This window comes from Ranitomeya variabilis, chromosome 7 (genome assembly GCF_051348905.1).
Source record: "Ranitomeya variabilis isolate aRanVar5 chromosome 7, aRanVar5.hap1, whole genome shotgun sequence".
Lineage (NCBI taxonomy): Eukaryota > Metazoa > Chordata > Amphibia > Anura > Dendrobatidae > Ranitomeya > Ranitomeya variabilis.
The window spans coordinates 36146893-36159500 of NC_135238.1; the positions used below are offsets into that span (position 1 = coordinate 36146893).

The window sequence follows — 12608 nt, forward strand, 5'->3', positions numbered from 1 at the left end:
AACAACCGGTTACCTGGGGTGTTACACTATCAGTGTGTCAAGAGTGGGTGAAGAGGGTTGCATTGACAATCCAATACAATGGGCAGCACTTTGAATACATTTTATGAGTGGTCATAAACTTGTAAATAACTCATGAAAGAATAAAGTTACGTTTGATGTGTCACATGAACCTCTTACCATTGAAAAAAATATAGTTGGGTCCAAAATGGCCGACTTCAAAATGGCCACCATTGTCACCACCCATCTTGAAAAGTTTTTCCCCTCTCCTATATTAATGTGTCACAAACAGAAAGTTGATAAGTTGATATCACCAACCATTCCCATTTTTTGGGGTGTATCCATATAAATGGCCCACCCTGTACTGTGTGGGTCACTATATGGTGCCCATAATACTGTATGGAAAACAATGTGGTGCCCATTATACTGTATCTAGATCTATATTGTTCCCATAACACTGTATGGAAGATTATGTGGTTCTCATAATACTGCATGGAGCACTATGTGGTGCCCAAAATACTGTATGAAGGACTATATGGTGCCCATAATACTGTATGAAGGACTATGTGGTGCCCATAATACTGTATGGAGGACTATGTGGTGCCCATAATACTGTATGGAGGACTATGTGGTGCCCATAATACTGTATGGAGGACCATGTGGTGCCCATAATACTGTATGGAAGACTATATGGTGCCCATAATACTGTATGGAAGACTTTGTGGTGCCCATAATACTGTATGGAGGACTATGTGGTGCCCATAATACTGTATGGAAGACTTTGTGGTGCCCATAATACTGTATGGAGGACCATGTGGTGCCCATAATACTGTATGGAAGACTATATGGTGCCCATAATACTGTATGGAAGACTTTGTGGTGCCTATAATACTGTATGGAAGACTTTGTGGTGCCCATACTTATGTATGGAGGACTATACTGTCCTCTCTAAAATTAAGTCTGCAGTTTCTCTGTGTGACTGCGGACTTTTGGATCCCCCCAGGGCACGCACTGTGTGCTGCGAGGATTCACCAGTTTCTGAGCTTTTGTAGCATTTACAATAGATATCACTCATGTAATGTAAGAAGAAAGTGAAATCTTTGACATTGTGCTATACCTATATTTCTTATCTATACATCATGAATCGTGTTATGTGTTAAAGTGGCCCACTGAGACTCTTTCGCCAGGGCCCGCGAAAACCTGGGGCCGGCCCTGTGTGCATGACACCTCAGGAATATCATTCATTTTTCAGGTAATAGGAAATCCTTCAGGTTTTGTGACAAAACCTTGCAGAAAAAATGCAACAAAAATGCTACATGTGCACACACCCATTAAGTGACGGAAATTTCTGTTAAAGTCTGCAGTCAAAATCGGCCATGGGTAGAGAGTGCAGTCTCTGTATAAAAGCTACATGTCACACATTGACATTTGTTTGCAGATTTTGATGCAGATTTGCTGCTGATCAATTGTAAAACAGTATTGAGATGGGATTCCGATGGTTAATTTAAATTTAAAAAAATGTACGGTATACAGAAATAAGAAACACAAATACTAGTATCTTCAGCATGATGTTTTTATTGAACCAGTAAGGGCACCGGTATATATCACATGCATAACTCTAACATATGTTATCTACATAGTCTATACACAGCTATAAATATTCATCTAAAAACATAATTTACAATTACTATAAGAAATAAAAAAAAGGTTTTACGTTCTATGTTTTAAAAATAGATTGTATCCATACTTGAAATTATCCAGTGCAGTTGTGCAATTTGTCATCAACAGCCAGACTGCTGTATGCTTATCAGAATGTTTTCCCCGTAAAAAACAATTTAGATCAGCTCATAATTGGGAACAAGTGTTCGTTAGACCGCTCAGTTGTAATTATGGGCACATATAAAAATTCAAACAAACGGAGCATTCATGCCAGAATTAAAACACTTGTTCTCGGCTACACATCATCCCGTGTAAACAGGTTATGAGCTGCCAATGACAATACTATTCTATGTGCACAGAACAATTGGATTAACAATCATTCTGTGCTCATAGAATTCTATTGGGCCTCTATAAACAGGACAATAAACAATTGCCTTTTTAAATGCACCGTAAAAAAAGACACCTCAACAGGTAAAATCGCTTTTAATTTATCTCACAGCTCACCTGAGTATTTAATTATTTTTTTAAATCTGCAATAGAGTTCCAGAGATATCCTCCTTTTATTTAGGACTAATTTTTCTGATCTTTACAAGGGGTGTGGCAACAGGATTCTCTGGGGCATAGCCCACAGGATTCTCAGGGGCGTGGCACACAGGATTCTCAGGGGCGTGGCACACAGGATTCTCAGGGGCGTGGCACACAGGATTCTCAGGGACGCGGCACACAGGATTCTCAGGGGCGTGGCCCACATGATTCATAGGGGCGTGGCCCACAGGATTCTCGGTGGTGTGGTCCACAGGATTCTCAGGGGCGTGTCTTTTGGCTACTCTGCATAAATACCCTATCAAACACATCTCTTTGTAAAGAACATAAAAATTAGCACTGCATAAAAAAGGCCCTTATCTCTGGTCCATAAAAAAGAAAAACAATGGAAGTGGGAATAAAATAAGAGCAAAAACTGCCCATTTCTGACCTTGTCATAGGCCCCTTTTAAGTTTCTGTTCTTACTAAATCAGTGGTGAATGGACATCATTGTCGTATTCTGGAGAGATTTCCATAAATTCAATGGCAAAAATAGCATTCTTGCCATTAAAAGTAATAGAAGCCTTGACGGAGCCTCCAACTGAACAGACGCCATTGTGGGCATAAGCTAAGCGACCGTTGACTTTGTTCATTTATGATCTAGAGATCAAGGTCACCACATCCGGAAACTATACCCTTCCTTAGATGAGAACAACATGGTAAGTCTCGTATAAGGTATTGGTGCTCGGCTCTGGTCCGGTACTCCAATAGATGAAAAGAAAAGCGAAGCATGTACCCGGCTCAATTTGGGACGATGAGTCCAATAGATGCCACATGGCGTACACTTGAAAACTATTTTATAAACTTGTATTGAAAACTATTTTATTTTATGGAAAATGGCGTGACTCATAAAAATTCACATACTACATCAATAAATAGGGTAACAAAGTGATTCCAAATTATGGGTCATATTGTAACATGAGCAAATGACCAATGTATTATATATAGCACCTCTTGAAAAAATGTCATCACTAGAACACAGGAAAACTCTTACAAGACAGGCGTCAGTTTAGTAAGTGTCCAGCGGTGGAGCATAGAGGTCCATATGACCTTCATGACTACTACCGGATCGAACGGGGCATCCCAAAGACCCAACTACCAAGTACATATTTTGGAAATGTCTAATGCCTGGGAGTTGCACAAAGTTTATAACTCTTGGTTCTCATGGTGAAGACCACTTCTGGAGTGAGGTCCAAGTCATTCGTACTCATTCCTGGAGGAGGTGTGAATGTGAACTTCTGCAGCAATCCAGTGATGAAAATAAATAGCTCCATTCTGGCGAGGCTTTCTCCAGCACACACTCTGCGCCCTGCGGAAACAGAAAAATAGTCAGGTTATGGGGTTTGTAAACCACAACAGAACAGGATCCTCCAACAAAAGGAGCTTTCTGCACACTACTTTTTTTTTGCCAAAAATGAGATCTAGAAAACTTTGATACGTCTAAAATGTTGTGACTTTTGGAGTTGTCACGCCAGTTTTGCCCATCTCTACCAAAATTGATGGAGCTAGGGCAGAATGGGACTGTGACATCACAGTTTGTCTAATTCATAACGAGCAGTGGGGCACATTAGGCCAGAAATTTTACTCCAGTCACCGACTGGAGTAAGATATATTGCACTTTTCGGATGTGCCAGTTTCATTAAGATTTCTTCAGACTCCAGCATGCCCCCTCAGTAAGACCGGCATGAACAATGCCAACGTTTCGTCAGGGAATTGGAGCTTTCATCAAAAAAAAAAAGTTTCCTGACTGTTATAAAGGTATATTTGGAAATTATTTAACAAAACTTTAGTAGCAACAATAGTAAGTTATTGCGATCTACTCACCTTTGGAGAAAGGATAAAATGCATCTTTCTTCAAAAACTTTCCACCAGCATCCAAGAAATGATTAGGGTTAAACTGTCTCGGTGTCTCCCATTGGGTTTCATCAAGGTGAACAGAAGCCCAGAGTGGAATCACTGTGGTTCCCTAATATATAGAATCACAGATGTTTTACATGTACTTTACACTTCTTCTAAATATAATAATCGCTTGTGGGATTCCAGCTATTCCCTCTATGCTAACTGTATTTAACATAGGCGGCCATAAATGTCTTTCTTCTATTTTTCATGGGCACCATGGGAATTTGAACTCCTCTTGAAAAATGTTTTAGATTTGTTTTACTCACTTATATACTCACCATTAATTTCCAGAGAGCTGTACACACATTAACATCACTGTATACATTGGGACTATCAATCTACATTCCCTATCGGTATGTTTTTGAAGTGTGGGAGAAAACCCACGTAGTATCTTTGCAGATGTTGTCCTTGGTGGGATTTGAACCTGGGACCCCAAAGGAACAGTGCTAACTATTAAACCATCCTCATAAGCTCTGCAGACACATTGTACTCCTAATACCAGTGGCAAACATACAGTGTCTCTCATACCAGTAGTAGACATACTGTACATCGCCACTCATACCGGTGGCAAACATACTGTACTTTTCATACCAGTGGCAGACATACAGTGCCCATCATACCAGTGGCAGACATACAGTGCACCTGATAACAGTGACAACATACAGTGCACTTCATAACAGTGGCAGACATACAGTGCACCTCATAACAGTGGCAGACATACAGTGCACCTCATAACAGTGGCAGACATACAGTGCACCTCATAACAGTGGCAACAAACAGTGCCCCTCATAACAGTGGTGAACATACAGTGTCCCTCATACCAGTGGCAACATACAGTACCCCTCATAACAGTGGCAGATGTACAGTACTCATCATGCCAGTGTCAAACACACTGTACTCCTCATAACAGTGACAGACATACAGTACCACTCATTCCAGTCCACTGTACTTCTCATACCAGGGCCGATATACAGTTTCCATTATATCAGTGGCAGACACACTGTACTCCTCATACCAGTGGCGGATGTACAGTTTTCCTCATAACCATGGCAGACATACAATGTCTTTCATATTATGGCAGACATACAGTGCCCATCATACCAGTGGTAGGCATACAGTGCACCTCATACCAGTGAAAACATACAGTGCCCCTCATAACAGTGGCAGACATACAGTGCCCCTCATACCAGTGGCAACATACAGTTTCCCTCATAATAGTGGTGAACATACAGTGTCACTCATACCAGTGGCAACATACAGTACCCCTCATAACAGTGGCAGACGTACAGAGTCCCTCATGCCAGTGGCAAACACCTTTACTCCTCATAACAGTGGCAGACATACAGTGTACCTCATACCAGGGCAGACATACAGTTTCCTTTATACCAGTGGCAAACACACTGTACTCCTCATACCAATGGCAGACGTACAGTTTTTCCCATAACTGTAGCAGATATACAATGCCTTTCATATTACGGCAGATGTACATTTACCCTCATACCACTGGTAGACACACTCTACATTTCATACCAGTGGCAGACATACAGTGTCCCTCATACCAGTGGCAACATACAGTACTCCTCATAACAGTGGCAGATGTACAGTGCCCCTCATGCCAGTGGCAAACACCTTTTCTCCTCATAACAGTGGCAGACATACAGTGCCCCTCATACCAGTGGCAACATACAGTGTCCCTCATACCAGTGGCAGACATACAGTGTCCCTCATACCAGTGGCAGACGTACAGGGTCCCTCATGCCAGTGGCAAACACCTTTACTCCTCATAACAGTGGCAGACATACAGGGTCCCTCATACCAGGGCAGACATACAGTTTCCTTTATACAAGTGGCAAACACACTGTACTCCTCATACCAGTGGCAGACGTACAGTTTTTCCCATAACCATAGCAGACATACAATGTCCTTTATATTACGGCAGACGTACATTTACCCTCATACCACTGGTAGACACACTCTACATCTCATACCAGTGGCAGACATACAGTGCCCCTCATAACAGTGGCAACATACAGCGCCCCATGCTGACATTGACTGTTATAGATTTGAAGTGTACCGTACAGCACTGAATATACAGTAATGATACCACCATCAATAAAGGTTTAGAGATCAACTACAGCTTTAATCCAGGTTACTTGAATAGTGAAACAATTTGGATAACGCTTACGTTATGTTTTGTAACACAGTATATGTTGCCAGGAAAAGAATTACCTTTGGTATAAAATAGTCTCGGAAATGAACATCGGTGGAGGTAGAATGTGGTAAATACTGGAAAATGCTAGCAAATCGCTGAACTTCATGAATTAAGGCCAAGCAGTACGGAAGGACTTTCTGGTCATCCCATCTAGGTGGACGCTCAAACCCAATCACATTTTCAATTTCATACTGAGCTTTTCCTGGAAAACATAAAATGTGATATTCTTTTCATCCGTTGGCTTAACCTGCACTCGATCCTGTGCTATGACGTGACCAAATCTTTAGTGGGTCATCCTGTACTACTACTTACTCTGTATCTGAGGATATTTCATCATGAGCAGAATAGCCCACTGTATCGTAGTGGACGTGGTCTCTGTCCCACCAAGCATAAAATCAAATGCGGTAGCCAAGAAATTCCTTTCTGTGAAGAGTTTCTCTTTTTCATCTTCTACAATTTCCTAAAAGACGCAAAGACATAAAATAGTGATATTACACCATTACACCATGACCTACATCTACAGGGGTCGGAGACAAAGGACATTTTATCTTCTGCTTATTCTTGGCTTAGGAATCAGGTGAGCTTTCCTTATTATTGGTTAACAGTAATTTCGGCATACATGCTCATACAGGAAAGGTTTACTTCATTGCGTGACCCCACCCATCTGACTCCTAAACCCCAAAAGAGCAGATATTTAAATTAATAAAATACAAGTTATTACATATTCACTATTTTTCCACAAAACTATATATTAAACATTTCAGCTCATCTCGCTTTATGCCAAGATGCCATTAAATTGGACTGCAATTTTATGGTGACGGGTTATCTTTAAAGCTCTTTACCCTTTCATCCTTCTGCACAAATGCTTCGGCAAATGTCCTGAAAGAATCTTCACCTTTAACTTCTTTCGATTCGTTAAAGAGATCCTTCAAAATTTCATTTAATTGATCAACCCGGTTCCTAACAAGTCGAGGTTCTTTGAAGAAAAATTTCAGCTTCGGGAAGACATTGTATATCTAGAATAGGAAAATATCCAATGATATGGCTAAATATCATACATCTATGAATACTGTAGTGCATAAGGCTAAATTATAGTTACAGTTCTGTAATAAAGGGCTGGAGGGACTTAAAAGGTTGGCCCAAGGACAAAATACATTTTGATCAACAGATCTTGAAATGATAATAATCTCCACATTGTCATGTGTTAATAAATGTTCCTGTGCTGAGATAATATTATAAATGTGCAACTGCTATCTACTGTTTAATGGGTCTGCCTGACTATGCCAACCACTGGCACATATCACAAGGAAGAATAATTGTTTATGCAAATGACATAGCAGTAGCTTGCAGCTGCTACTTTCTGTGAGGTAAAACATTTCCCTGCCTGTCTTATCACAGGAGTGAGTCTTTCTGTTGTGTCTCAAGCTGTCTGAAATCATCATAAATCAAGTCAGTGAAGTAGGAGCCTTTAAGCTCATGTCATGAACTTGATTAATTATGAAGTCAGAAAGCTGGAGTCGTGGCAGAAACCCTCACTCCTGGGATAAAGCAGGCAGGGAAATGTTTTACCTCTCCTAAAGCCGCAACTGCAAGCCACTGCTATGTCATCTGTTTAATCTTCATTTCCTGGTCAAGAATTATGGTCAGTGCCATCCATGTTCCTGTATGGTCAGACACAGCCATTACACTGCACATTTATAACATTATCTTAGTACGGGAACATTTTTTAAAGAAATCCATCTTGGTTCTAATATCTAATGATTAAAATGTACTTTGTTTATGGGACAACCCTTTTACGTCATTGGCTTGTGCAACTGAACCAACCCACAAAGAGTCACCAGCCCAGAAAGTGTATTCTTTAAGTTTAGCATAAGCGCCAAATTCCTCCCAATCACTCCTGCGCTACTTTCACCACCCCCATCCTAATCAGTGCTTCCATTCAGTAGTATGAAAATTGATCTAATTATACGAGAACCCTATGTGCTTAGCCTTCAGAATAAGTCCATCCTCTGGCTGTGTATACTACATATTTGCATCTATATATCCATATCTCACACCTCTTTCTATGGTGTTACCCCACTTCATGACCTCAGTTCTCTATTTGCCTTTATCTGGTGTATAATTTATTTACTAATCACTATTTTCGGTAATATTGATGTACATTACCTTTGCTGGCGGAGTACCAGTGTTGATAACAATCTCATCCATGATGGTTACCATCTTCTGAAATGTTGGGTGATCATAGTCAAATCGTCTCCCAAATAACATCCCAAAAGTTATGTTAGGGGCAGCAAGATAAAGTATTTTCTTATCGAAAGGTTTACCTGGAATATACCATGTGAAATAACATTACCGCACAGACATATAAAATACATTCTCAAAATGCACAGAAAAAAACACAAAAATATATGGCTTAGCAAAAGCACTGCTTGGACCATGTAATTGTCCCAGTAAATTCCTGACTGTGGGCAATGAGTTAATTATAACCACAGTGATTTATGGTCAATGCTTCTAGTCATTTATGGTCAGCACATGCCGACAAAACTCAAGGATTGGTAGATCACCACTGAAGAACATGGGATCCCCATGTAAAGTGTGTATACAGGAGAAGGGTCTCAACGCTTCGACACCACAGTGTCCTGTGTAACACTGATGCCACTCACCATTATAAGACTGAATTGCTGTACTTAGAAACTGTAGCTCATCGATAATTCTGCCTTCAATGGGTTTCTTCCCCATCCCAAGATCTCTTAATATGGAAAGCATAAATCTCCGAGTTATTTTCCATATTTCTCCATTGGAGAAGACCACTCCTAGAAGAGAAGAAATGATAACATATGCAATTATGGCGCAGTTGAGTCACATCTTTTGCCAGATACCTAATTTCCTCTTCAATTTCTTGGATACATGGCATAAAGATCAATCCTTATAACTAATCTGTGACCCTTGGACAGAGGAAGCCTTGTATTTTATTAGCGGATTATTTTCAATAAAGGGATTTTCCAACTCGAGAGAAATTTCTGCAGTCAGTTTATTTGCCAAATTGTGACAGTGCGCAAAATGCATAATGTTAGGATTCTCCTGTATCACGTGACAAATTGTGACAGTGTGCAATGTGCATACTGTCAGGATTCTTCTGTATCACATAATCACTAGAATGCAATTTTCATACTTAGAGTCACATGCCTACTAGATTCTCATCCTTTCAATGTTCTAAGTAGCACTATGTGTTGCCTTTATGGTACGTGCACCATCACTGGTTCTCGGGTGTGGGACCAATCTGATTTTATTATGCAGAGGACTAGACTGCAAGGAGCACAATCGTGGCACAAAGTCTCCACAGCCATGTTTGCCAATGCTGGAGATTACTCGCATGATTACTAATTCTAGGCTAAAATAATTTGACAGGCTTACCATGATTCATCTGAAAGTCATCAGCAATAGGCAATGCACCACGATTTCCAAAATCATAATTGGCTGTGACAAGAGCCTCTTTATTGGCTTCGTACCCAACCAGAACCACCGCTTTTGCAGAGCCCAAATGGAAGGTGAAGAACGTACCATATTTCTTTGCAAGCTGTAAAAGAATAATATATTATTGAAACCCATCTAATCACAACCAAATACAATCTTTTGTTCCACTGCAGACATGGACATTTTACTCGAAAGCCTCAATCGGTCAAGAGTTCATAGTACTTGGCATTCTAGCTTCCAGTATGGATGCCCCCGAACCGTACAACTCCAATATTCCCCCTTTAACTTCTAGTTGGCCAACAAAGTTATCCCTCTGCACCCCTGTCCCCCTAAAAGAATACTCAAGACTCAAGGCTGGGAAAAATTGTCAGCAGACAAAATACAAATGACCTTTAGGGAAATATCATTTTAACTAATTAACAAACATATCTATATACAGATAAAAAAACAGCAGGTTCCTTGAACCTTTATGGACCTGGCATCCACTATTAATCCAAAAACATGATGGTTTTGCCCCAGCTGTCACCATCTGCTTCAGAGCACTATATGCCAAAACATGTGGCCACCTGATTGCTCCATAAAGAACTCCCACTAGTATTTTTATAAAACCTCTAAAAAATGAAGTGTTGTATCATACACTAATCCTAGCTAGACTTTCCTTCAAAGAAAAATTGAAAAATTATTTACAGGAAAATCTGATATACATTCAATATAACTGAATTAAACATTTTTTAATTGTTCCTAAGGGTTGGACCGCTACCGAACAACCATTGACGGCTTATGCTAAAGGTAAGACGTCATTTGCCAATGTTCCAGGTTCCCCCTTTAAAATCTAAAAGCTAACCCAACAATATCTCTTATGTTAGTTGGACAGTTATATAAAAAAAATCAGCTTCATTGTAATTTTGTTTTTACCTGGGTTTCATTAAATAACTATAAGGAATGAATGGATTGTTAAAATATTGCCTATGAGTACCTACAACAGTCCATACAGGGAATGTTTCATGTTTATTAATGGGTAAAATTGCAAAGTGCTTGTAAAAACATGCAATTTTTAAAATTCATTTCTTAATTAAAATCCTCTCAAGAATGGAGGGAATTTTAATTCTATAGTTTAATACTCGTTGCCAAGGTTTTTGGCCACCTCAAAGTGGTTGGTTTCCCAGGCGTGGAGCGTGCGCTTGAGAGTTCTGCTCTGAGGGTAACCATATGGCTGGATCGGCAACTTTGTAATGTATCTAAACAGAAAAATCTGCTTCTCCGATTGATTAAGATTCTACGGAGAGGGAGGAGCTAGAGACCGACACGGACATTCTGCTGAAAGTTCCTCTTATTGTCCACTGTCCATAAAGTTTCCATGAACTGGGACAGAATTAGGGCTGATTTTGAGCTTAATGGTCAAAACTAAAATGATTGTTTTACCTTACCTCCATAAAAGTGATGTCTTGTCTTCTTACATTCAGTATGTGCAGGTTACCAATGATGGGGAGCGGGGTTGGTCCTGGTGGGAAATTATAAGTCTTTCTTTTAGTAAAGCTCAGTAGGATCTTCACAACCATCATGACGACGGTGGAGAGAAGGAAAAGCGTCACTGCTCCCGAAGCCATGGCGCATCTACTGGTTGTAGAAGTCGTTCTTAGGCATTTAGGAAAGTTACCCAGACTTAAATATTGTCCATCCGTAGCTGAACTCCTCCCCGAGCAAACAGCACTTCTGGACCTGATGTGTTATTCTAATGAAGAGATAAAGCCAGGAGAATCAATTGGTTGGAAACGTTTCAGACACTTGATAAATGAACAATATTTCTCAACATGTATACTCAGCTTATAATGGCCAATACCAATACCAAGGGTCCAATAATACAGTGCTTAAAGGGGTATTCCCATCTCCAAGATCCTATCCCAATATATAGTAGGTATAATAAGAATAATATTAGCAAATACCTCCAATTACAAATGTAGTATAGTTTTTCTGGTTCACTATGTCTCTTTCCTCATGTGAACAACTGGAAAGACGAGGGGAATAAGCCACCACCATGGTGTATAATCCTTAAAAAATTCAATTTTTATTAAATATTCCACTTAAAATAAATATGAATAATAAAGGGCTGCTGAACACCAAAATGCAGGGGCAAAGGATTACCAATAACGTGCAATGTGCATATGACTATTCAGTCAACAGGTAAGTTAATAAATTGAAATACAAAAAGTCACATATAAAATAGCAGCAAATAACAGAAAGTGCAGTGTGCAAATGCAAAGATTGAAAGTGGCAATGCACAAATAATTATGGTGACAAAAAGCAAGAGCCTAATCGTAGTATAATCATAAAGCAAGAATATAACATAGATGAATCAATTAAGAATACAAAAAGTTAAACGAATTAAAAAAAATACAAAAAGTTGCTAATTGCAGTAAATAAAGTGATTGATATGTCAGTGGCACTGCAGAGATCACATAGTATTAGCAGCAAAGGAAGAAAGTGCAATGTGCTAGCAAAGTATGACCGAATAGTAATATATTCCTGTAAGTCAATAGCAGCTAGAGACAAGCCTATCCATAAAACGAGCACAAAATAAGGTAGGTAAACTTACTGGATTGAATGCGGTAACTGAGATGTCCCTGCTGCCCCAACGCACGTTTCGTTAGAGCTTCTTCAGGAGAGGTGTGGCAGCCCTGTCATGATCTCAATGGCAAGAGAACATAGCATCAGCATATATAGGAACTAGCTCTTGGAAGATGGGAACTGAGCTGACCATGAACTAAACCTAACGCACAACTAGCAG

At 39.8% G+C, this 12608-nt stretch overlaps 1 protein-coding gene across 1 annotated transcript; it reads right to left on the reverse strand.

The window, feature by feature from the left end:
* Positions 1–3045: 3045 nt before the first annotated feature.
* Positions 3046–11519, reverse strand: LOC143784900 (cytochrome P450 2W1-like). Its single transcript, XM_077273524.1, has 9 exons — positions 11251–11519; positions 9764–9926; positions 9013–9162; positions 8516–8673; positions 7192–7365; positions 6662–6809; positions 6367–6551; positions 4063–4204; positions 3046–3547 (listed from the first exon to the last, which is right to left on the reverse strand). The coding sequence occupies exons 1-9, from the start codon at positions 11428–11430 to the stop codon at positions 3360–3362; spliced, it is 1488 nt and encodes a 495-aa protein (XP_077129639.1). The 5' UTR covers positions 11431–11519; the 3' UTR covers positions 3046–3359.
* Positions 11520–12608: the final 1089 nt, after the last annotated feature.